Source organism: Nannospalax galili, unplaced genomic scaffold, assembly GCF_000622305.1.
Source record: "Nannospalax galili isolate Female #2095 unplaced genomic scaffold, S.galili_v1.0 scaffold571, whole genome shotgun sequence".
NCBI classification, from domain to species: domain Eukaryota; kingdom Metazoa; phylum Chordata; class Mammalia; order Rodentia; family Spalacidae; genus Nannospalax; species Nannospalax galili.
Window position 1 is genome coordinate 2,292,649 of NW_008330297.1, and position 23,705 is coordinate 2,316,353.

Genomic DNA, 23,705 nt, shown 5'->3' on the forward strand with positions numbered 1-23,705 from the left:
TCATAGCCGCCATGTGGGTGCTGGGAATCAAACCAGGGTCCTCTGCAAGAGCAGTCATTGCTCTTAACTGCTGAGCCATCTCTCCAGCCCCTGTAGTTATAGTCTTAAATCCCTCCCAAAATGTTTTTACAAACACAAAACTACAGTGGAAAGCATATTTGTACACAAGAAAAACTTCCCCTTCAAACAACAAAAGCAAAACCTAAACTCAAATCCCATGTAATAGATCAGTGATTAATATATTAGTGGTGGGGCAGGAGATGGCTCAGCAGGTACAGGCACTTGCCTATAAGCCTGGAGACCCAAGCATGATCCCTAGAATCCACATAAAGGAAAGAGAGAGCCAACTCCTCAAAGTTGTCCTCTGACCTCCACACACAGACACACGACACGCATGCCTCCTGCACACACACACGACACACATGCCTGCACAAATTGCATGCACACACACACACTCACACAATAATGTATAAAAATTAAAGATATTGAGAAGACTGAAATTTACATATCTGATTAAAATGTAAGCATTTAATAAAATGATTACAATAGCATACAGTAGGTAATCATAATGAAAAATATAGGTCAGGAAAATAAGGAATTCTAGACTTAAAATTTTACTTTACAACAAGGCACTTAACACATTGAAACAGTACAGTAAATTTCCAAAAGAATGCAATTGGCTACCTTTCCAACCTTGTAAATATATTTCTTCTGTGAATACACTGTAACCCAACCATACATTTTGCAGCATTAATCCTTGCATAGGAGGTAAATTAAATAATGAATTCCAACTTGGCAACTAGATTAGCTTATAGTTTCTTCTTTTTCTTTTAAAGGATAGTTTAAAATAATTTCATAACAACCCACCCTCGTCATTCGTGATTCATTTAGAACACAGTATAGCAAGATTAAGAAGCAACAAAATGAATCAGAACCTATGAGGTGTCTGTCTGTATAAAAACTTGTCTTTGGGTACTTCTGACATGATTTTCAGTATAGCGAAGAGCACTTCTTTGTAAAAGGCGTATTTTTGTCAACTGAGTCAAAAGAGTTAAATTATTGCAACACAATAACATTAAAAACAAAAATATCAGAAATCTTTATACATACAAATAGAAAAGCCTTCGACACAATATACATATAACTTATACTTGATTTAAACATGTGAACTCATGAAGAAACTCCTTCCCACACCTTATTCTAGAGGTGGGTGTTAAGACCAGCTTAAAAATGTAAAGTTTTATAGTACAAAACAAACAACAAAAAGTTCAAAACATTTAAGGAACTAGATATGAACTTTCAATTAAAGAAAACTTTTACTGCTAGCATGTAAATAAAAAAGAAAGACAGTTGTCTTCAGGCTTTAAAATAAAGTTTAGGTAGCTCTAGAGCTGGACATTAATGATTGTGACATAAAAGGCAACGATGGTCTCCAATTTTCTGTGATCAGATTCTGAGCACTTGCCCTTTGGAAAGGGTTCAGAATGTCTTTAATAAAAAGTTTCTTTCCCATAATACTTTCCATTATTGGCAAAAACACAAAAAAGCCTTTTAAAAATTTGAAGAATACATTTTAAAAAGTGGTGTTTCAAGCTGGTCGTGGTGGCGCACGCCTTTAATCCCAGCACTTTGGAGGAAGAGGCAGGTGGATCTCTGTGAGTTCAAGGCCAGCCTGTCTCAAAAAAGACCAAAAAAAAAAAAAAGTGGTGTTTACAGTCCATACATGACATATTGCCACAAGGGGGCACTGGTGACACAGCAAAGAATCCTCACCACATACCAGCCTGGGAGATTATTAGAGCTCAAGCTCAGGTAGTCTTCCTCTCACAGCAAAACTTGCTTCCTAACATGCCAGTAAGTAATACAACACAGTCACAAGTAGTTCAAGGGGAACCTTGGAAACAATGCTTTCTTTTTCAGATCTAAGAGTGGAGCTCGAAAATTAAAATCTGGGAGGAGACATTTCCATTGGAAAGACTCAGGAAAAACACAAGGCATATTTAACAGGTGTTATATGTTATGCACATTTCCCAGAAGGACTAAATTACAGGGAAGTCTTCAAACAGAAGCATGGGCTTACAGAAACACGGATAATGGATATGATCTGTATCTTAACTGGCAAAGGAAAGGTGTTGCTTGGTGGCTATTGTAGCACATTCCTGCAAGCCCAATATTCAGGCCAAGGCAGGAGCACTGCAAGTTTGAGGCTAATCTGAGCTACTAGTGAGATGAGACCCTGCCTCAAAAATAAAATCAAAGAAAATTACTGTTTTCAAAGGCAACATCATGGTAACTGTTTATATATATCCCAAAGTGGCATGTTGGGGTAAGTCTTAGATTTGGTTAAGTCTTTCTGTTAGCTTTCCATTCTTGAAATTTTGGCATTTTGCTCTCTTAATTTCAAGCCACCTTTTTCCTCGGCATCTATTGGAGAGCTGTGACAGACACACAGTGATCCTGGGAGCAGCAGAGCTCATGCGAGAGCCACGAGTGCTCCAAGCTGATGGTATTTTCTAAAACCTGGATTATATGAGTAAAGTGCAAGGCTTATTAATAAGTTTCAAGGGCCCAATAATCAAAGTGCAATGATTTTTAAAGCTTGAGCATTTTCTTTACTCAACTGAATAAAAATGGGTTATCTTAGATACAGCCGGATGAAGCTCTCGGTGTTTTATTTCATTGAGAACTCAGAGCAAAACTCAGGCTTCAGTGTCAGGTAACTCGCTCATAATCAGACAACAGGAAGTTAAAATCAGTGTTTCCTAGCCAAATACCTTGTTCTACTACAAGAATCAAATTTTAGTAAATGAACAATGAAAACTGTATAGGATTGTGTCTAAAACAAGGTAAGCTGGATATGCATTTATTTAGTAAAACACTTGAAAAATTCTTGTATTCAAAGTCTTCCAAAGATGTTTAGGGTTTCAACTCTTGTTAAAATAACTAAATTAGGGTATGGTGGCACATGCCTTTAATCCCAGCACTTGGGAGGCAGAGGCAGGCAAGTTTGAGGCCAGCCTGGTCTACATAGAGAGTTCCAGGTGAGCTGGGGCTACAGGGAGACCCTGTCTCAACAAGATAAAAAAAAAAAAATTCAGAGTCTTACTTTCTGCCTTTCAATTCATCCATTTTTCTTTTAACTACCCAGTACCACAGAAAAGAGTCACTCTGAACGCAGAATTTTAGCACCAGAGGACAGAGGCCCTTCTGAACAGATCTGCATTGTGCTTTTTTTTTTTTTTCTTAATAAGCAATTTAAAGTTTACTTTTGTGTAATCAAGGCCAAATAGTTGACGGGGATAAACTTGGGGATCTTTTCCATTCTGAGAGAAGTGAGAGGAACTGCTTCCCTCCACACACCCCCCCCGACTGTTGGTCTCTCTACCCTCCGCCTTAGTGTTGACAATTTTGTAACTAGAACTTTTTCTAAGGTTGCTAGTTTTACAAATCAATCTTTAGGTAGTTAAGAAATTAAGCCAAGAATTATCCAGAAGATATACTAACATGAAATAATGCACTAAATGAGATAGTATTAAATCTGATTAGATTTTTAAAATCTATCTTTTTTGAATCACCTCAAGGAAATTTAGACACAGTTGTGCCCTGTTCCTATGTAGCTGTAGCTGCCTCACATGCTGATGCCAACATGTTTAAGAGCAGCACCATGTGCTAATGTCCACAGGGTAAAAGTCAGATGCTCCGTGGGATGTATCCTTAGGAGCACTTTATAGGGAGTTGAATCTCTTGCTAAAAGGCAAGGAACATTAAATCTTCAGGCTCCAGCTGATTTTTCTGTAAAGCACAATTTCAACTAAGGAGAAATCATTTTTAATGACGTGCTCAAACTTCTGAGTTCTAATTAGGAGCCTTAAAACAGTCATTACACCAGGGCATGAGCTGGAAGGGAAACACATGCTTGGTCCCCAGTGAGTGTGAGCATCAGTTCATATACGTATTTTTAACCTGTGCAGGCACAGGTAAGAGCTCTGGGCTTGGTGCAAATCTGCCAGGCAGACAGCGTCTCCTGTGTGTATAGGAGGTGTGCGCCTTAGCAGAAAGAACTCGTCCGTCATAGAGATGTGACAGACGTGACAGTGAAATATTTACACACAGGAAAAATCCACGGGTGTGTCACTTATATGTTTCCTTGGACCACTTCTTTAAAAAAAAAAAATTACCAGTTAAAGACAAAAGAATAGAAAAGTGAAAGTCATACATAGAGCATCTGGGGGTCAGGAGCAAAGTACTTTCCAAGATATCACCGACCATTTCCTCACAGGGCAGAAACAAAGTGCACTTGAACTTGACTCACAGCTGGGGATTGCTCTCACTATGCTTCAAGATAAAACCCACTCTCACTGTCAAGTTACTATATTTATATCCAGATATTTTATTCAAAACATTAACAAATTCTTCTGACCTTGAAGGGAAAAAACAATCCAGAAAGAATGTTGAAGTGAAGGAGGTCGGAGGAGAGGAGTATGGTCTTTGGCACCTTAGTTTTCGGGCTTGTCACCAATGAATGAAGAGCTGCAGGAAAATATGTTTCTCAGGATGAATAAAAGAACAAAAAACGAAAAGCAGTCAAAAGGTAATACTTCATTCGTTGTTCCAATCATTTGCAAAAAATTTGGTCCACTTCATTTACCAGTCAGTTCTCTGAAAATAAATACAAAGCTACACCTTTGGTTACAGCATGAAACTCTTTTGGTGTAAGAGCTGGTGCCCATTTGGCAACTCAGGTAGACTTCTCGTTATCCTCGCCGATCTTCTGGACCCGTGAATACTTTTTGCATGATGACTTGAAGCAGCCGGGGGGCCAGGACAGCGGCCAGGAGAAGCAGCAAGGAATTGAGCCCTGTACATTCTTCTCAAAAAAATAGAAGATGGGGAACCACCAGGCTCGAGACAAGAAATTCGTTTGGGAAGAGACCTTTAAGTTCTGTAAAAAGTAGGGAGAAAACAGTGAAACGAGGCATCTTTTAACTTTAGTTTTTTCTTAAGTAACGTAGCAGGGGAGGCAGAACCCAGTTTCTACACAGTAACTACTGCCCTGCCTTTTCCCTGGCTCTGCCTTGACTGCTCCCTAGGTTCTGCCATCTGTGGTTCATCAAACTTCCGCACTAAGAACGAGATTCAAGGATGGATGTGAAGGGTATTCAAGAAAATCGTTTTCGGGATATGTGGTGGTTGGATGTAAGGGCCAAGCAAGAGTTTAAGGAGAGCTCTGAAGGCTGAGCACATTTAAGAGGAAAGATGAAGATTTTGGTTTAGTGGTGTCAGGAAGCATCCAGATTGAAGTGTAGGGCGGCTAATGAAAAACTACAGCGTGAGAGCTTGAGCAACTGAAGGAAAAAGGGATCCACAGGAAGTGCAGCTGTCAGTGCACACTAAGAATTTTGTGTAGCTCCTTCAGGAATGACATGATTGCTTACAAGTTTTCAAAGTGCATGCACACATATACACAAACACGTGTGCATGCATACATGCACACACATATATCCAACAACGTGGGAAAATCTTTTGAAAAGTAAATTGGTCATGGCACCCAGACCGATCACATTATGGTCAGAACATACACTGAGGCTGGAAAAACCAGGAAGGGGAAGAAGAGTGAGGCAACTGGCCTAGGCGGTCAGCGAGCAGGGGAAAGGGAGAGTGTCCCAGGAGAGGGGGCATTTGAGAAGCGGGGGTGCATGAATGGGAGAAGAAAGAAAAGGCCATCCCGGGATAGGAAGAGGCACAAAGGCTGCAAGGCAGAGCCACTGACCACCCCAAAATATGCCAAAGCTATTTATTCAGCCTCTAAAAGAAACAGCTGCCATCTTTCCCCGAAGTTAGTTGAGGTACTCAAAGGACAGGGAGCATCTCTGACCAGCTGCACCACATGCTTCTTTAAGAAAAAGGTCCTAAGTATTCATTTAGCATATGCATCCCTTCAATCCTCGTATAAATCAGTTGAATTAGAAAAACACTGTGCTCCATCATTTTACAGCAATTTTAATCCTTAAATGGCATGTATATTTGTAAAGTTGTTTTGCTTTTAAAAAAATATGCAGCTATCGCTTTAAGTTTAAGTGAATTGACCAAATCACGTATCTGGGTGGCAACAGCAGTCCCGTGAAGCTATCTAAAACCCCAGGGTATGCAGTGCATCCTCCGCACAAAAAGGACACTGATCACTCAAGGATCTTCGCTGCGCTCACCTTTTCATTGGCCATGGAATGGTACCACCAGAACAGTCGCGTTGTGATATAATACGCAACAATCACGTCGACAGTGTAGTGTTCATGTGCTACAAGAATGCAGATGATCCCGGCAGCACTCAGCAGCCAGCAGATGAGGTGGTACCACCAGAAATGACGAGGAGAATCTAGAGGGGAGACAGAGTTGGTAAGTTTCCCAGGGATGGATGGACTGATGGATGGACGGACTGACAGATGGTTGGAACCCAGGGTTTTGTGCATGCTAAGGAAAGTTCTCCCACACTGTGACACTCTCAGCACCCAGAGAGTAACTTAAGTACTACAATCTTTCCTAATAACCTTGAGTGGAGCAACTGAGGATCATCACTGTTATGAACTGCGTTCAGTTTGCTCAGGAAGGAAGACTGCTCTAGCAGGTACAATAGTGATTTGCAGGAGGGTGAAGGGGTAACCACAGATATTCTAGGGCTTCCCCATGTTTAATAATCCATTTAATAGGGACGAGAATAGAACTGTTGATTAAGTTGGCTAGAATTGGCTCCTACTCACTCACACAAGTGACTCCCCTGGAAGGAAACACAACAGGGGTCAAAAGAAAAGGCCAGTGTCTATGAAGACAAGGGGACAAGACAGAAAGCAGGAATAATTTCGTGGCTTCAATTTACCATTATTTCTCCAGGTGTACATTGAGGGTTGAGGCTGCCCAGAAGTTCATGTCACTGACCAGTCATGAGAGACCCAGGGCTTGCATCAGGTTAACATAATCACAACCCGAAGGCCATCTCACGCAAGTCTTGATGACACACATGACACTAGTTTACCCCTAATTATCTGACCATCTGTTGATCTTCTTTAAAGCTTTACTAGCTAACAATAAAAGTTTAATGATCCAATAAACTGAAATTGATTTCATATTAAACTTTATGTTCATACTGACATACACATTCAAACAAAAAAGGGAGGTGGACAAATCTCCAAAACTTCAGATGAATGCCTAACTGGTTATCATTCATCTACAAAATGATTTTTGGCAAAATAGTTACAATTCTGTTGGTCCCAAGTGGAACCATAGACCTATATTTGGTTTTCTCATTTTGGTTATATTCTTCATTATTTCCTAATTATTTCATTGTGCCACTAGGTTCTCCAAGATAACTCACAAAATCCTAGGATCTGAGTGCCAGAAGAGGCCTGCGGGAAGGTGCAGATCCAGTCCATGGCTGCTGTGCAGTCTGAGAACACCAAGGTCTCACTAATGCATTCCGGCTCCACAGTCCCCGCCCAGCCCCGTCCCCTCTGCTTTTCTGCCTCTAGGCCATGTGGTACTCATTAACAGCCCAAGCTGTTTGGGCACATTACAACTGTTCTGTATTGTTGGTCACAAGAAGCGAGGCTGAAATAGGTAAGGAATTAGAGCAAGTCCTGCATGGTTATTTTACTATTGGTAGAATTGGAAGTGAAGCCTTAGGAATGGAAACCTTACTGCCACATCGGGACCACTATTCAGAGAGAACACTGGCGGACTCCCCTTCCTACCCACCCAAAAATGATTCACTACCAGGTTGCTTCACTGTTTGATCTTTTGAGACAGTGTCTCACTAAGGCTAGCCGCAAACTCACAATCCTGCCTCAGTCTCCTAAGTGCTAAGATTACATTGTGTGCTATTAGAATAGCTATTTTGTAATAGAAATGGCAAATGGCAATCCTCTTTGCTGTCATTCCACTGACAGAGATAACACCAAACTAAACAATGGCAACATAAATACCAACAAACTTTGCTATCTGTGTGGGATCGTGGACAGAGTTAGCATTAAATAGAGATGATGGACTGGTATGGTGGCAAGCACTAAGAAAATCTGTTGATGACTACGCCAGACATTTAGTATTACAGCATGGCTGAGTTCTGCAGGCAAAAATATAAAGAATCCAGATGCCAATGATAATATTGATGCAATTAAGGCCTTTCTTGTTAACTTACAAAATGGTTCTGATCCCACATGGCCTCACAACCGAGTTTAAATCCACTCTCAACAACAGAGCAAGCAAGGAAGGAATTCCAGATGATCAAAAGGCAGAAGAAGAAATCACATATGAACGACACATTCTAGAAGCAGACTTTTCAAAGAAGCCAGCAGTCACCACACACCCAGGGAAGCCAGCATGGTCAGAAGGTGACCGCTCTTCCTAACGCGATGGGACACAGGCATAAACATGGAATGTCTGTGCATGTGAAGAACTTGTATTCTACAGAATTTGTATTCTGCATTACAATTTGCTATTTTGTTTCTTACCAAAATTTGGAAAACATATAATTCTTCTCGTATCATAGTAAACTCATGCAACTTTAAAAAGTCATGTCATAGGAAAGATATCTCTCTACATAGTGCATAAAAATTAATTACAAATTGCTCTGCAATTACTCTGAAGGGAAAGAAAGAACAGTAGGAAGAACTATACCCTTGGGCTGGAAAAATGGCTTGGTGGTTAAGAGCACATACTTCTCTTCCAGAGGACTAGAGTTAATTCCCAGTACCCACGTCAGGCAGCTCACAACTGCCTGTAACTCCAGCTCTAGGGGCATCTGACACCTCTGACCTGTGTGGGCATCAGCACACACATGCACATACTTACACACAGACTCACAGATGACCATAATTAAAAACATGATAAATCTTTTCTTAAAAAAGAGCTATACCCTGTTTATTAATAGGTAGACTACTCTTTGACAATTTATGCGTGTACATGTTCACATGTGTATAAATGTGTGTGCTCTGTGTGCGTGTGTGTGTGTGTAGACTGGAGTTCAAAGTCCTATGTCTTCTTTAGTTGCCCGTCAATTACTGTTTGAGACAGGGTCTCTCACTGAACCTGGACCTCGATGATGCCAAGCCTAGCTGGACAGCAGGCCCAGGGGTCCTCCTGCCTCCACATTCTCAGTGCTGGGACTGAGCTTATGCTGCAGGACCCAGGTTTTTATATGAATGCTGGGAATCCAAACTCAAGTTATTACGCTCGTGCAGCAAGTACTTTACTGGATGAGGCATCTCCCCAGCCCTGAATTTCTAAAATTCTAATTCAAGAAATTAAGACTGCAACTTTGGAGTCAGATTGTTAGAGTCTGAACACCCGGTGATCCTCAATACTAGAGCTGTGTATCACAGGGCTGTGTATCTCTTTAAGTAGAGAAAAGCCGAAGGAGAACAGTGCCTCCTAGTGGCGTAGCAGAGACTGCAGCGCTAATTTGCATCAGGGCTCAGAGGAGTGCCTGGATTCTTCTGTGTTATTATTCCTATCACTTGTTCTTCAGTTAGTTTAGAAAACTTGTCTTAGTTTACTGAAATGTTTTCTTTTCCTTGCTTTATGGTTTTCAATCCACAGTGCCATTTCTACGACATGCAACTCCTCCCCATCTTCCCCATATGATTGACATAGAGGGAACTTCGTGGGCAAAACTGGACCCATAAAGAAGATATGTGGCCAGAACTAGTATTGGGTATTAGAACCATGGCGGTATCACTTTAAAGAGGACACCACTGATGTTGGCGGGGAGACAAAGTGGGCCACCCTGCAACACACCACTGTGCATGGAGATAAAGGACAGGTGTGAAGCTCCTGCGAACACTGGCCTGGCTCAGGGCATTCTGGAACACTGAACAGCATGTATTGCCATTCATATGGACCGAGCTTGTGGCCCCACCCTCAGATAGTGACAGGAAGGGGAACTGCCCGGCAGCTGGAGCTAATTACAACCCTTTAATGAACAAGACACTATTTCATCAATAAAAGCCCCTGTAAAGGACTTGGGATGCAGGAGGACTGTGAATTCCAGGCCAACTGGCATTATATGGCAAGATCCTAGTCCAAGAAAACAACCAAACAATCACCAACCAACCAAACTGAAATTGAAAAAAATAAACTACTAGAAAATATAAAGGTTTGATATAATGGGAACTTGGTCTATAAATATGGAAAGGGATTTCAATTTCTTGTCTCTGTGCTTCTTTTAAGAAGAAAATGATGAGTGCTGGAAGAGTGCTCCACAAGATGAGGAGGACCACAGAGGCAGCTGGGAAACGCCACGGAATCACAAGACAAGGACATGGGACGAAAATGAGGAAACTTACCTGAACGATTTGACATCATGGAATGTAAGCATCCAGCAAATCATTCAAAGGTCATTTGCCTTCGGCTCTAGAATGTTCTGGTTCTTTTGTGAACATGCTGAAGGTTTGGGTTGTTCTTAGAGCCCACAGTAAGGGCTTCCTACCTTGAGCGGTACTAAAGAAGAAAGGAAACGCCTACTAGGCGTGCTGAATGCTAAAAGAAACTACAGCCAGAGCTTGACCCTTTAGCAGTCAAATCACACATGAGTCAGTGGACCGGTAGAGCCAAGTGCGTGTAGGCACAGACTCTGCTTGTCTCTCACCTAATGGTCAATCCCAGCAAGTAAAAGATCCCATCCATGCTGGGACCTAGGACCCCTCTCCAGACAGTTCGGTGGGAAGGAGTCATTACTTACATTCTTTGATGAACAAGTAAGTAAGTGTCAGAACAACTGTGTGACCACTGAAGAGGAAGTCTCCACACAGGATGTGCGATCCAGTTATGGACAGTCCACCTCCAGAAATCAGCCGGAGAATCCGTTGTATTTTTGCCTGAGAGTCTCCATTGAGCTGAGTGACACAAGAAGGTGCAGTGGAGAGTTATAAGATGATAAAAATCATGCTTTAGTTAGAAAGGCCATTAGGCTGTTTTATTTCCCTTTATTTTTATATTTTTCCTTTTAACCTAAAAAGCAAAAAAGAATCCAAGAGGAAACTTCTCAAACTACATTCTCATTAGATTGGCCATGCTTATTGACACGTTTAAATTATTCAGTATATTACTAATAATATGTTTTAGTGGCATTGTGTCCTTGGGCAAAACTTTCAAAAATATTAATAACCAATGACTTCACCACAGTTATGAGCTAAAAAGCAGATTGGAACCATTTTCTTTCCTTTCAGCGGGAGGAAGTAAAGATTTGGGACAGTTACTATCTGACTAAGCTGCATACGTAGCACATTACTAATATGCTACAGTCTATTGGTGACTCATATTAAGTGGGTGGCATCAGGCACACATACATCTGCTCATAACTCAGAAAGAGGAGGTACAACCTATCCCATAACTTAAATATGCTTGAGGATGACAGAGTAAGGATTGTACTGGTTTCTTTAAAGATGAGCAGCTTTGATCAGGGAAAACATTCCCCAAGAAAACTAAGTGCTATTCAGCGATCAAGAGAGCACTCCTTGATCAAAGGCAAGGAAGCCTCTAGAAATCACAATGGCAGGAGAAACAAGGGTCAGAATGCCAGATAGCAGCCAAACATTTATAACCTATTAAAATTTAACCACATAGGCAGGAGTCAGTCAAAATTTGAGGCATGAAAAATTGCAATATGGAAATGTTGGGGGTCAGATGGGTGGTTGCAGGTTACTTTAGCACAGAGTTAAGTAGGTTAGGAAAGCAAAGAATCATACTCAGGAAGTTAGCAAGGAATCGTTTACATGAAAGAGAACTGCAGAAAGATGATTACTATTCATTGGGACTTGAGGACAGGTCTACAGCATGCTGCCTTGTATCCAACACAGGTGCTTCTGAGCAGTTGGCCCCTGAAGCAAGGCCAGTCCAGCTACACCAGGGGTTAGGCCAGCTGGTGGTAGAAACAGTCATGTCTTGCCCAAACGGATACACGATTGTGAAGGAGGGTATACAGAGATGGATGAGGAGACTCTCAAAGTATGTAGAAAACCACGCCACCCAGTACAATAAGGAATTGTTTTCTGTTTTTAGTTTTATTCCCCAGACAGAGTCTCCCTGTGTAACCCTGGCTGACCTAGAACTCGCTGTAGGGCAGGCTGGCCTTGAACTCACAGAACTCCTCCTGACTCTGCCTCCAGAGTGCTGGGATTAAAGGTGTGGGCCATTATGTCCTTCTGTACAGTAAGTAAATACATCAAGACACTGCCTAAAAACATCCCCCTTAGGGCACCTAAAAATGTCTCAATTTAAAATAGCTTATGGATTTATTACAGAACAGAAAGGCCCCTGGTAATTAAGAGTCCTGTGTAAAAATTGCTTGACTCTTAAGAATAAGGTGCTACACACAAAGAAACCCGATATGGACCAGAATTAGAAGTAGGGAGAGGCTGAAGGCTTCGATACTTTGCCTTCTTTAGAAGTTTGCCTCCAGCAAGGCCAGGCAACAAAACCCAAGCAACAGAGCTCCCAGGAGCAGTCCTTGCTAGCCTTTGGATGAGCATCTCCCGAATGCTTAAGCCAGGGTGGTGCTATTAAGAGACAGTGCAACCTTTAAGAGGTGGAGCCTTGGGCTAGGGACATGGCTCAGCACTTACTGCTTTTGCAGAGGACCCAGGTTAGGATCTCAGCACCCACACTGGGCAGCACACAACTGCATGCAACTCAGTTTATGGGGATCTGACACCCTCTTCTGGCCTCTGCGAGCACCAAGCATGCATGTAGTGCACATACATACATGTAAGCACTTACCAATACACATAAAAAATTTAAAAATATTTTTTCAAAAGATGTGGGGCCTTGTGGGTGAGGCTTATGTTATAAGTGATAAACTCTCAAGGGGACGGTGAGACCCTTTCTCTTCCTGTCTCCTCTTCCTCCTGGTTCACAATTTGAGCAGTTGCTTTGTCACATGTTCATACCACCATATGCTGCCTCTTCAAAGGTCCAAAACAACAGGGTCAATGTATCATGGAGTAGAAACTCCCAAACTGTGAGCTAAACTAAACCCTGTCTCTTTATAACTTAGTATCTTGGGCATTTTGTTACAGTGAAAGAAAAGTGGTTAATACAGTCCTTAACCCAAAATGCCAAGTAACAGATGATCAGACCTGGAAAAGACAGGTACAAGAAAACCTGAGGAAGGCAAGAGACTACTGACAGATCGCATGCTGACTTCAGGCGCTCCTTAAAAAGGCATTCAACAAACTATGTAATATAACACACCCAGCCCTTGATACTAAGGACAGGACAGAGTCATTTGCTCTATCAGATCGGCCACCATCCCTCAGGAATCTTTCATGAGCTTTGTACAAACAACCACCCACAAAGTGATCAAATAAAAAGGTACCTACATGCACCCAACCACTGTGTGCCTAGTTCAAAGGACACATTGCCTTTCATTTCACCCACACTTGCCTATCTCAACTCTGTAATTTTCTGAAGGCAGAGACACTTAACATCATTAGTCTCTCTTCTTGGGGTCAGATGCCCTGAGGTATAAACAAAGTAGGAGTCTAAAGCAGCCGCACATCCCCTTCCTGCTTCTGTTCACCAAGGTTGGTACGTGGCCCCTTTCTGTGGTTTGCTTTCAGAAGTCTCAGTTACTCATGGCCAACCAAAGTCTGAAATATTAAGAGGAAAGCCCCCCCCAAACAATTTGTAAGTTTTAATTAACTTTTATTATAGTATATTGGTATATTTTTCTCTTTTGTCATTATTTTAAATCTTACTGTGCCTAACTTATAAATTAAAATCAATCATTTATATATATAAATTAGAATGAAAGCAGTACACATAGTGTTCAGTACTGCCTGTAGATTCTGTAGAATTTCAGACATCCACTGGGCATCTTGGAAAACACCTCCAGTGTTATCAGGGATTTCTGATAACGTTTGGTTGGATATACGTTTCTGAGCACAGGGATTCTCTCTTCTTCATTCTGATTTGTACATGGTCTAGTCACTGAGGTTCTCCCACTGCACACTGCATAAGACTCTTGTTTCTACTCCGTTCCTTACTTTTTAGATACCAGTCTGTGTTGCTACTGGGTGTGGACTGAAGATGTGAAAAGCTTAGAGACCAGCATCAATCAGAACAACTCAAATAGGTGGGGGCTCCAGTGTTCTTCAGCGGCCTGTTGACTGTGACCTGCATACATAGCTTCCCACGAAAACAAAGTAGGTACAGGGCAGTCCTAGGTGGCTGCTGTCAGACAAGAACCCGACCTTCACACTGTTCCTCTGTTAAGAAGAGAAAGCTTCTGGCCATCTACAGTCACAGTGAGAGGAGAACCAACCCGAGAAGCTTTCCCAGACCAGGAGCACGTCATTGTCCTTGTGCAGGAAAATGATTCGGAAAAACAAAATATTTCATAATACCTGAGCCAGTGTTCATGCTTCGAGAAAAACAGACATTCTGACTGTAAACCAAAGCTTGGGTGGGCATGTGATAGAAACTGTAAGACAAGGACTTAAAGGAAGACATTGGATAGATGAGGAAGATGCTGACTGCAAAACGGTGCAAACCACAGATGTCACTGTGATGACTCTGAGAGTGGTAAGTGGTGTAATATGTTGGTTTCCAGAGGGACACCTTTTCACAGCAAGAGGTTTCAGCATGCAAAGGCCTGCCATTGCTCACCCTGAAGGGCACTCTACAGTGCTGCTAACACAGCAAACAGGTAGATTATTGAACAGCATTGTAACCACAGGAGTCTAAACAGCACTTGGAAACAGAAGATGGGCCAAATTTAGAATGCAGTTTGGACTCCTGCTCTGTATCACCGCCTCTCCTCCAGTCAGACAGAGAGATGGATCTGTTCTACAGAACCAAGATTCAGGCCCTTGGTGTGCTTGTCTCAGGAGGGCCTGACAGCTGAACATAGAGGAAATTATCAAGGAAGCTACCAGAGCTCCTGTCAGAGTGTCTGTGGCTTGGTTGTCCCACAGCACATTTACTGATGTGGTTTCTGAAAATATCAATTCTTTTGAGAAGGGCAGTCTTTAATCTAATTCTTTCTATAGTCATAGCAATCCTTCCCTGCTAACCTCGTCCATTCCTGGGATGGGCTTGCCTTCCTTCTTCTCTGTGGCCACCGAAATTTCCACCACACACACTGCAATAGTGTTCGCTGGTGAAGACTGAGAAGTATGCATTATGCTTCTGAACTCCTCCCATGCCTTAAATTAGTTTCAGTAAAAATCGGCCAATGTTTAGATCCAATACGTACACTGTTTTAATTACAGACACTTTTTACTTTGATGGCTTTTGGAAATTACTGCCTCCCTAAACCACACCTATATTTGGTAAGGGAGACGGCTGGCTTCCCCTTCCCTTGGGACATCTGCTTAGTGTTTAGTAAAGTCTGATGTTAGACCTCATCTCCTTGTCCAGAAAGCACATGATTTGTAAGTTTCCATTTTACAAACAGGGGTCTAAGATGATAAATGGTTCTCCAGTGAATGGGCACAATGTGAGGGAACTGTAATTTTCCTTCCAACAGTTTCAACAAACAGCTTCACGTGCTGCATCAGCAAAAGGCCACTCCATCTTTCCAACTGCTAAAAGTTTGGAGTTTTCCTTGACTTTTCTCTCTCAAATCCACATCTAAAGTATTAGTATATCTTGTCTATCTTACCTTCAAAATGTGTCTTGAATTAAATGGCTTATCACTTCCCCACCACCACCAAGGTTCACACTCCTGAAGAGCAGCAATATCCTTTGAACTACATACAGCCTGTACCGCTAACCTTCCCAACTCCCTGCTTTTTCCTTGAACCCAGTACAGCTAAGCTGCCTTCCTGGCCTGTAGCTCTCACTCCAACCATGTGGCTCACTCTTGCTTGCTTCCTGCATAAGTGTTTTTTTTTTTTTTCCCAGCATCTCTGACCTTTCCTGACCTCTCTGTAAAACAGTTCCCACAAGTGTACTGTTTTCCTCTGACAATCACCTGATTTACTTATCATCATGTGATAAGTATAACTTTTTATTATTTTTCATCTCCTGATGATATAAGCTCCAGGGAAGGGACTTTGTTTTGGTCACTATAGTGCCCAGTACTTAAGTGCAGTACTTACAAAATGAATGCACGAGATGTATAAATGAGAAAGTAAAAAAACAAAGTCAACAGTGATAAATTTCAGTTAGCATAAAACAAATTTTTAGACATATAGACATTTCTTAATGAATACCTCCCCCCATCTAAAGAGAAGGAGCGAAGATAGAGGACTGCAGCCAGTGCCTGTTGAAGTGCACAGAAGGGGGTGGAACAGCAGCGCAGAACTGCTTTCTTCATTTCCTCTCCATGGGATCTGAGGCTTACCTTTGGGGCACACTGGAAATGCATTCCAGGCACAGGTAGAGTAGTGACATACATTGTAATACAGCGATACAGGTATAAAGTTCCAACGATAAAAAAGAATCTGCGCCCCACTATTGACCTACAGGGAAAAACAAGGGTGGGAGAAAAACAAGTTGACCAGTTGTCTGTCTGCCTTAAGCATTGTTATTCTCGTGTCATCCAGGCTGGCCTGGATCACACTACACACCCCATCTTGCTTCATAGTCACAATATTCCCTTCTTGCCTTTGCCTCTGGAGTGCCAGGATTACAGGTGGAAGTCACTGGCTTCTCCATATTTCTAATTCAATATAAGACAATGTTTAACCGACTAAATAATAATTAAGACAATGAAATTAACAAACAAGCCTCAGTTTCATAGTGTTTAAAGGCACTCGTGAGCCCCTCACCCTACAGTTCCTACAATGGTGACACTGCACTTTTGTTTCTAGAAATGAAGATTTAGACACTGCAATACATCTAAAGTGATTTGGGGTCCACAAGAGCTAAATGTGTGGGGAGAAGGGGAACTAAAGAAGACTAAGAGTCTGGATAGTCTCCTCTCCTAAAAAAGTCACTCTTTGCCAGAGAATTCAATGAACTGTCTCTGTTTTCCATCAACGTGCCAATTAATAAAACCCTCTGGAGAACCATCAGAGGTGTAAGTGAGCCATGGCCATGGAGGAATAATCTAATGAACCAGGTGATGTTGTGTAATTGGACATGTGGGGAAATGTGGCATCAAGTAAACCCTAGTTATATAAGCAAGGCTTACCTAGGACCATCCAGAAGTATTCTGGCAACCTAGGCACAGGCATGAACAAAATATTTTCTCTGGCTAAACAGGTTTGCAGAGAATTACATTTTGAACATGTCCAAAGTACCTACTACATGTACGAATATTTAACAGTAATGTTGTAAACGGACTGAGTCACTTTATTTTATTCACTATTGATGTTTTTTAAAGACAAAAGCGAATAAAAAGGAGTACAAAGGCTGTTGTTTTCCTTTCTCAAAAAGGTTCTACTATCTTATTAACTGAAGCATTGTTTACAATAACAAAGAAATGAAAACAACCTAATTCCCACCAGCTGATGAATGGAAGAAATGCGGCGCATAAACACAATCTAATACCATTCAGACATAAAAAAAAATGAGTTAAATTCTGTCCTGTCATTTGTGACAATATCAGTAGAACTAGAGCTCATCATGTTATGCAAAATGAGCCCAGCAAAGAAAAACAACCACCAAATGCTTCACTCCTATGTTAAATCTAAAAATGTTGGTCTCAGAAATGGAGAGTAGACTAGTGTTTCCTTGAGACTGGGTGATGCAGGTGCTTGGGAAAGGGGTATGTGGAAATGGTTGGTCAGTGTGTACTGTTACAGGCAGGGGCGAGACACCCAGGAGATACAGCATGACAGACAGCTACAGATAACAACAAAATATTGCATATTTCAAACATGTTACAAGAGGGAACTTCAGCTATTCCACTACAATGAAATGACAAGGGTTTGAGGTAAGAAGCACCTTAACCTGATTTGAACAGCACACAATATATATATTTATATGAAAATATCACAATGCCCCATTAAAGAATCTAATTTTTAGTTTGTATGCATCACTTAAAAATGAAAGGAACAGGGATATGTCTCAGTTGTGAGAGCTACTGGTGAGAGCTTGTCTAGCACGCACCAAGTCCTAGATTCAACCCTAGTACTGCATAAGCCAGCGTGGTGGCACACAACTGTAATTCTACTTATCATTTAGGAGATGAGGGCAGGATAATCAAAAGTTTAAGGTTATCTTTGGTTACATAATGAGTTTAAGGCCAGTGTGGGATACATGAGACCTTGTGTCAAAAATAAAAAGGAATTTAATTTTAAAAATTAATGTTAAAAAAAATAGCTAGGTCAAGAAATAAAGGGAAGAAAATGGGGAAAAAAAAAAAGTCCTTTTCACTGTGTGGTTCTTTTGGAAATGGGTGTATTGATTATTAAGCCCTGGGCTTCTCTACCTGAGTCTTCAGCTGAAGCCTGTGGTTCTGGGAGGCTGACTGAGTACACTGTCCTCCAAACACGAGTTTTGTCCATGACATCACTGTCTTGTAGGTACCTGAGTGGGAATCAGCCTCTGAGAGCCTTCACTTCCAGCTCAAGGCGACATCCCCTTTGTTGATAGTTGGGTCTGTACTCTCTGGCTCTGGGAATGGGAAATGGGGATCCTCAAAGTTCCCAGCTTGCTAGTTTTAACTTCTCCAGGACAAACTGTATTACACGAGGTCTCCCATTCTCAGAGCTCTTAAACTTTCCAAACTCGTACTGACCAAAGACTTCTAGAATAACAGGCAGTCTCAGAGATGTGGAAGGTTTTAAGTTTTCTGCAAGACACTGGTTCTCACATGGATCAAGGTTTAATTCAGGTAGCTGTTGGGACTTCTAATTTTAAAAGGTATGTACAAATATCTATTTTTGATGCCTGCCACCAACAGCTATTTTAAGAATATTCCAGGTTTGAAGGAGAAAGAGGAGAGCAGGGAGGGAGGAAGGGAAAAGGTGGGGTGGGTGGGTAGGGAGTAAGAGAGCCTCAGCTCTGCTGTTTCAGTACTGAAAAGAACAGGCCACCAACAGGGCTTGCTCCTCTCTCCCATGGTTAAGTGGAAAGCGATTCACCCCTGACTCAAGCCCAAGGCCCTGTGGGAGTGCCGTTGTGAATTGTGCTCCATGGTGTTAGACAAGGCCAGGTAATAAGCAGACATCATTATGAGTCAATTATATTCATTCCAGCATTCTGAGTTCAGCTGTGCACAGAACAGAACATTAACTCTTGTGAAACATGTACTCTACATCCTTTAGAAATAAGAATGGCTCACGATTTTTCCCCCTTCACAACTTTGAAAGGGGCTTTTAAAAGAGAGACTAGAGAGATATCTCAACTGTAGAGGGCTTGCCTGGCATGCATGAGGTCCTAGGCTTTATCCCCAGTATTGAAGAAAGAAAAAACATATTGGGGGGAGGGGGTTCTCACTTGGCTAGGATATTAAAAAGCGGTTATGAGAATTACTCATCAGTTATTAAAATACAAGGTCCAATTCTACTTCAAAATAAAATGGCAAACTAATGTGATTTATAATCTCAACAGTAGGTATCCATGACCCAGGTATGTGACCCTGAGTGGCTTTCAGATATTTTATAAATTTACATGTAGTTGACATGTAGTAATTGCACATCATTTACAGTACATACAGTATGTCAATGTGCAAGGTGTAATACTCAAGTAGGATAAGGTGCAACATTTTCCTTCTAACTTTTTTTTTCTTTATTCTGGAGATTGAACCCAGGGCTTCATGCAAGCAAGGCAAGTATTCTACCAACTGAACCACATTCCTAGGCTGCAACCATGAACCTTACATGGTGAACGCCAAGACAGTAATAGGAAGGTGGCTAAAATACCTAGATGGGAGATTCAAGTAAACCGAGGCGAAGACTCGACTGAGGAGAGAGTCCAGCTATATACCAGGCTTGGGGGGTAGGGTGGGGCGACTCTCTTCATACACGTATGAAAATGAATATCCTTTCTCATACAAATTGAAGGAGAAAGCAGACATTTGTGGCCTATGCAAGCTCTGTTATGATCAGAGTCCGTTCCAGACACTAAAAAGAAAACTTCTGTTCACTAAATCTCTTTACTTTCAGCATAGTACACCATGAGTGATACCTGCAGAAGAAACTCACTTCTACTAAGTAAAAGGTAATGCTAGCTCTACCTTTCACTTAAATATATTTAAGAAACATATTCAGAATTATAATAAGGCAAATGTTGAGCAATGACTTCAGTTTGTAGAATAAGTTTTCAAACCTGCAGGGTTGTCTCTGGGAAAGTCGTTGACAAAAACTGGTTAAATTCTTCTAATCACCAAGCAAAACCAACCAGCTGGGTTCTCTCTCCTAAAAATGAGCTTGTAGTTCTACAACTCAATGTTGAATTTTAAAGCCGTACTGAGGGAGTTACCATACATTACATTAAAAATATTTTTATTTATTATTATTACTAATGTGTATGAGTGCATTGCCTGCATGTGTCTAAGGGCACCTCTGTTGTACAATACCCACAGAGGTCAGAGAAGGTGTCAGATACCCCTGGTACTGGAGTTATGGACAGTTGTTAGCCACCACGTGGGTGCTAGGAATTGAACCTGGGTCCTCTGAAGGAGCAGCCAGTGCTTTTAACTCCTGAGCTATCTCTCCAGCCCCTATATGTTACATTTTTAAAGCCCTGTATTATGGATATTTTGCTCAAACTCATGTTAGTGATCTAATTAGTGGAATCTAGTAGAAAGTAAACACCTGAATGATGAAGACAAGGACAGGAGGACATGGGGTCCTTTGTTTTTGTGGACCAGAGTAGGAATTCACAGAAAGCAGGAGAAATAACCACATCAGGGCTATGTCCACACTTAAAAGTATCTTCAGAGCGGAAAGCCTGGCTTCCTACTTCCTGGTTCTTACTTTTCCAAGAAAGGGACGAGGGAGGCAGGGGTGGGCCCTAGTGAACCATGGTCTCCTTTCCTGTGCCAACGGGAAACCAGAAGGCAAGTTTACTTTAGAAATCTAAAACCCCAACCACCAAAACCTAGCTCCAAATTCAGTTTCTTCAACAAACATTTGTTACTGTGTTACCATAGGGAGGAAAAAACCAACAAACATAAGAACTTCTGAATAAACGCCAACAGGCTGTTGATGGCAGACTGATCCAATCAACTCACTGTAGGTAATACTGCAAAGCGTCCTGGCCCACCCTGCTGTACCCACTAAGAGCCTGAAACAACACAAGCATGACGCAAGCATGCCACTCCTTTCTCAATGCCTTGATTTTCTGTGGAAATACTACTCCACCACCCTGCTGGAGACCAAGAATGCTTTCTTTCATCAAATGTCTAGGTAAAACTACATTCATCAGGAGAAAATTGGGAAAAGTAATTTCAACGACACGTTTTCTCTTTTAAAAACAACAAATTCTAAAAACCTTATTAATACTTACTTGTATCTCAGAAATAGCCACTGGGTGATCCATAGCCCAACTAATATAATCCCATTTATTTCTGATACAGAAAATGCCCATTTCACCCGATCGATATAATCAAAAAACTTGTCTGGAAGTGGAGGGCTGAGCTCCTTGGGAGGGACCCTCTCATGCACGACTGTGATCATGACGGTTGTCAGGACCAGGTTGAAGAGTGCGTACACAAATGCAATACCGGTCTTCCACCACTCCAGGGGAAACTTGTTCCTGGGGTCGGTGGGCATAGAGATTTGAATGTAGTCCGGGTACTTTTTGGCGCTCTTTCGAAGCCCATTTGATAAGCTCTTGGGTTTACCGTTACCATTTTTGTTTTCTTCTTCAACAGGCTCAGCAGGACTTGTGTAAGTGTTTGCGGCATCGCTGGCTTGATTTTCCAAATGTTCGAGTTTTGCTGTCTCTGTGGTATCCATTGTCCACCAGTCCAGATCAAAAAGGAGATGGTAAAGTTCTTGTTCTTTGTGGAAACTTAACTTCTTTAGATCCTTCTGCTTCTGAGATCAACATGGACTCTTAGAATTGACCTTCTCTGCGGATACTAAATCCAGAGGGAAGCCTTCTGGTTACTGCCCTCCCATGTAATTATCTGCTGCGTACTCGCCACGAGGAAGCCAATTCTCTTTCCTACAGAAGATGTTACTGTCCCTCCTACAGAAAACAAAAACAAACATAGCTGGGTCAGAAAGTGCTTGTCCAATTAACAACCATCCCAAATAAAAGCATTTTCAAAAGAAGGAAACAAGTACCAAAACTGCTTTACAAAGACATCGTCAGGAGATAGTCAATGATGATGCTGAGATTTCACTTATTTATACTGAATTACTTAATCTTGGAATTCTTGTCTCTTTTTGAGCTGATGTCAGTATAGACAGAAACATCTTAATAATTCCCTGTTAATTTCTTTAACTAAAAGTCAGGACCTAACATTTCAAACCCTTCAGTAGATAGTTACATGTTGCTAACCATGAAGTCATAATAAGCTAGAACCTGCCCAGGTCACATCACTCCTTCCGGACTCTGGGTCTTTTCTATGAAACTTAAAGAACTGAGCGGTGCGGCCTTGTGGCTCAGCTTGTGAAGCCAGTGTCTGGAATGCTGAGGCAGGAGGACGGCTGTGAGTCTGAAGTCACCCTGGCCTACGGAGCGAGTTCTAGGTTAGCCTAAATTAAAGTTTAAGAACCTGTCTCAAAAACATAAAATAAATTTCAAAAAGGTATCAAAAACTCTGGTGAATTGCTGAATCACTGTTACTCTGCATTTCTGAGAGTAGTCCATTTTCTAATTTTCCTATTAAAAAGCCTACAGTCCTTTTAGCAACTACCTTTATGAACAGATTGTAGAGCAACAAACACATCCAATATATTTTAAATAGCATTGCCTCAGCTTATCCTTTTATATGCAGAGACACAAAGTCAGTAGCCTTGAAAATCACAGAGTAAAAAGATGTGCAAAGACTTTGCTATGTCTCATGTGGGAAATGAGTGAAGTACTAGGATTGGTGTGGCAGATTGATAACTGATATTTTGATGCAACTATAACAATTTCTACCAAGCAACAAAAAGTAGCACCCAGAGGTCCCACATGGGGCACTTACCCACCTTGGCTGAGGAAAGGCACCTTCAGCTTACAAGGCCCAGAGACTTCTTTACGCACAGAGCAAAGCCTTTTATACTAGGCTGGCCCTGAAGCCCAGCTGTTCCCAATTTAAAAAGCATTATTTTAGTCATACCAGCAGCCCAGCCACCTGAAGGGGTTTGAAAGCCTTGTAATTAGTCCCCACCCTGAGCACACTGCACAGCTTCAGCACGTCCCTCTCAATCTCAAAGGCCTCCCTTTCAGGGTAATGTCAGGGAAGGAAAAATCAATGTAGTGAGTCTTTAGTGGAAAGAAGAGGGAAAAATGAAAATAGTACAGCTAATACATGCAGGATTTTCTTGCAACTGTGGTGGCAAACATAAAGTACAAGAGTTTATTGTATACTTGTATATCCCAACACTGAGGAATGCGAGAGTGGGAATTTAAAGTTTTTTTTTTAAAAAAAAACTAAACAAAAAAACTATACAACATGGGCTAGGGAGATGGCTCAGATGGTAATATGCCTGCTGTGTCTAAGGACCTGACTTTGGATCCCAAGAACCCACTTAAAAATCCAGGCACAGTGGAATGGGGCTATAACTCCAGTTCAGGGAGGCGAAGACAGGTGGGTCCCTCAGGCTCACTCGTCAGCCTGTCTAGCTGAATTAGTGAGCTCCAGGTTCAATGACAGGCACTGTCTC

The 23,705-nt window shown here is 41.6% G+C and overlaps 1 protein-coding gene across 8 annotated transcripts in view; it reads right to left on the reverse strand.

Annotated features, from left to right (window-relative positions):
* Positions 1 to 510: 510 nt before the first annotated feature.
* Positions 511 to 23,705, reverse strand: part of Sgms2 (sphingomyelin synthase 2) — a 100,691-nt gene continuing 77,496 nt past the window's right edge. For all 8 annotated transcript variants that reach the window (XM_029568770.1, XM_008843663.3, XM_029568763.1 and 5 more), the window contains 5 exons: positions 21,391 to 22,077; positions 16,334 to 16,451; positions 10,727 to 10,880; positions 6,207 to 6,373; positions 511 to 4,942 (listed from right to left, as the gene is read on the reverse strand). In XM_029568770.1, the coding sequence (XP_029424630.1) occupies positions 4,739 to 4,942; positions 6,207 to 6,373; positions 10,727 to 10,880; positions 16,334 to 16,451; positions 21,391 to 21,842 (1,095 nt within the window). In that variant the 5' untranslated portion in view covers positions 21,843 to 22,077 and the 3' untranslated portion in view covers positions 511 to 4,738. The remainder of the gene's footprint in view (positions 4,943 to 6,206; positions 6,374 to 10,726; positions 10,881 to 16,333; positions 16,452 to 21,390; positions 22,078 to 23,705) is intronic.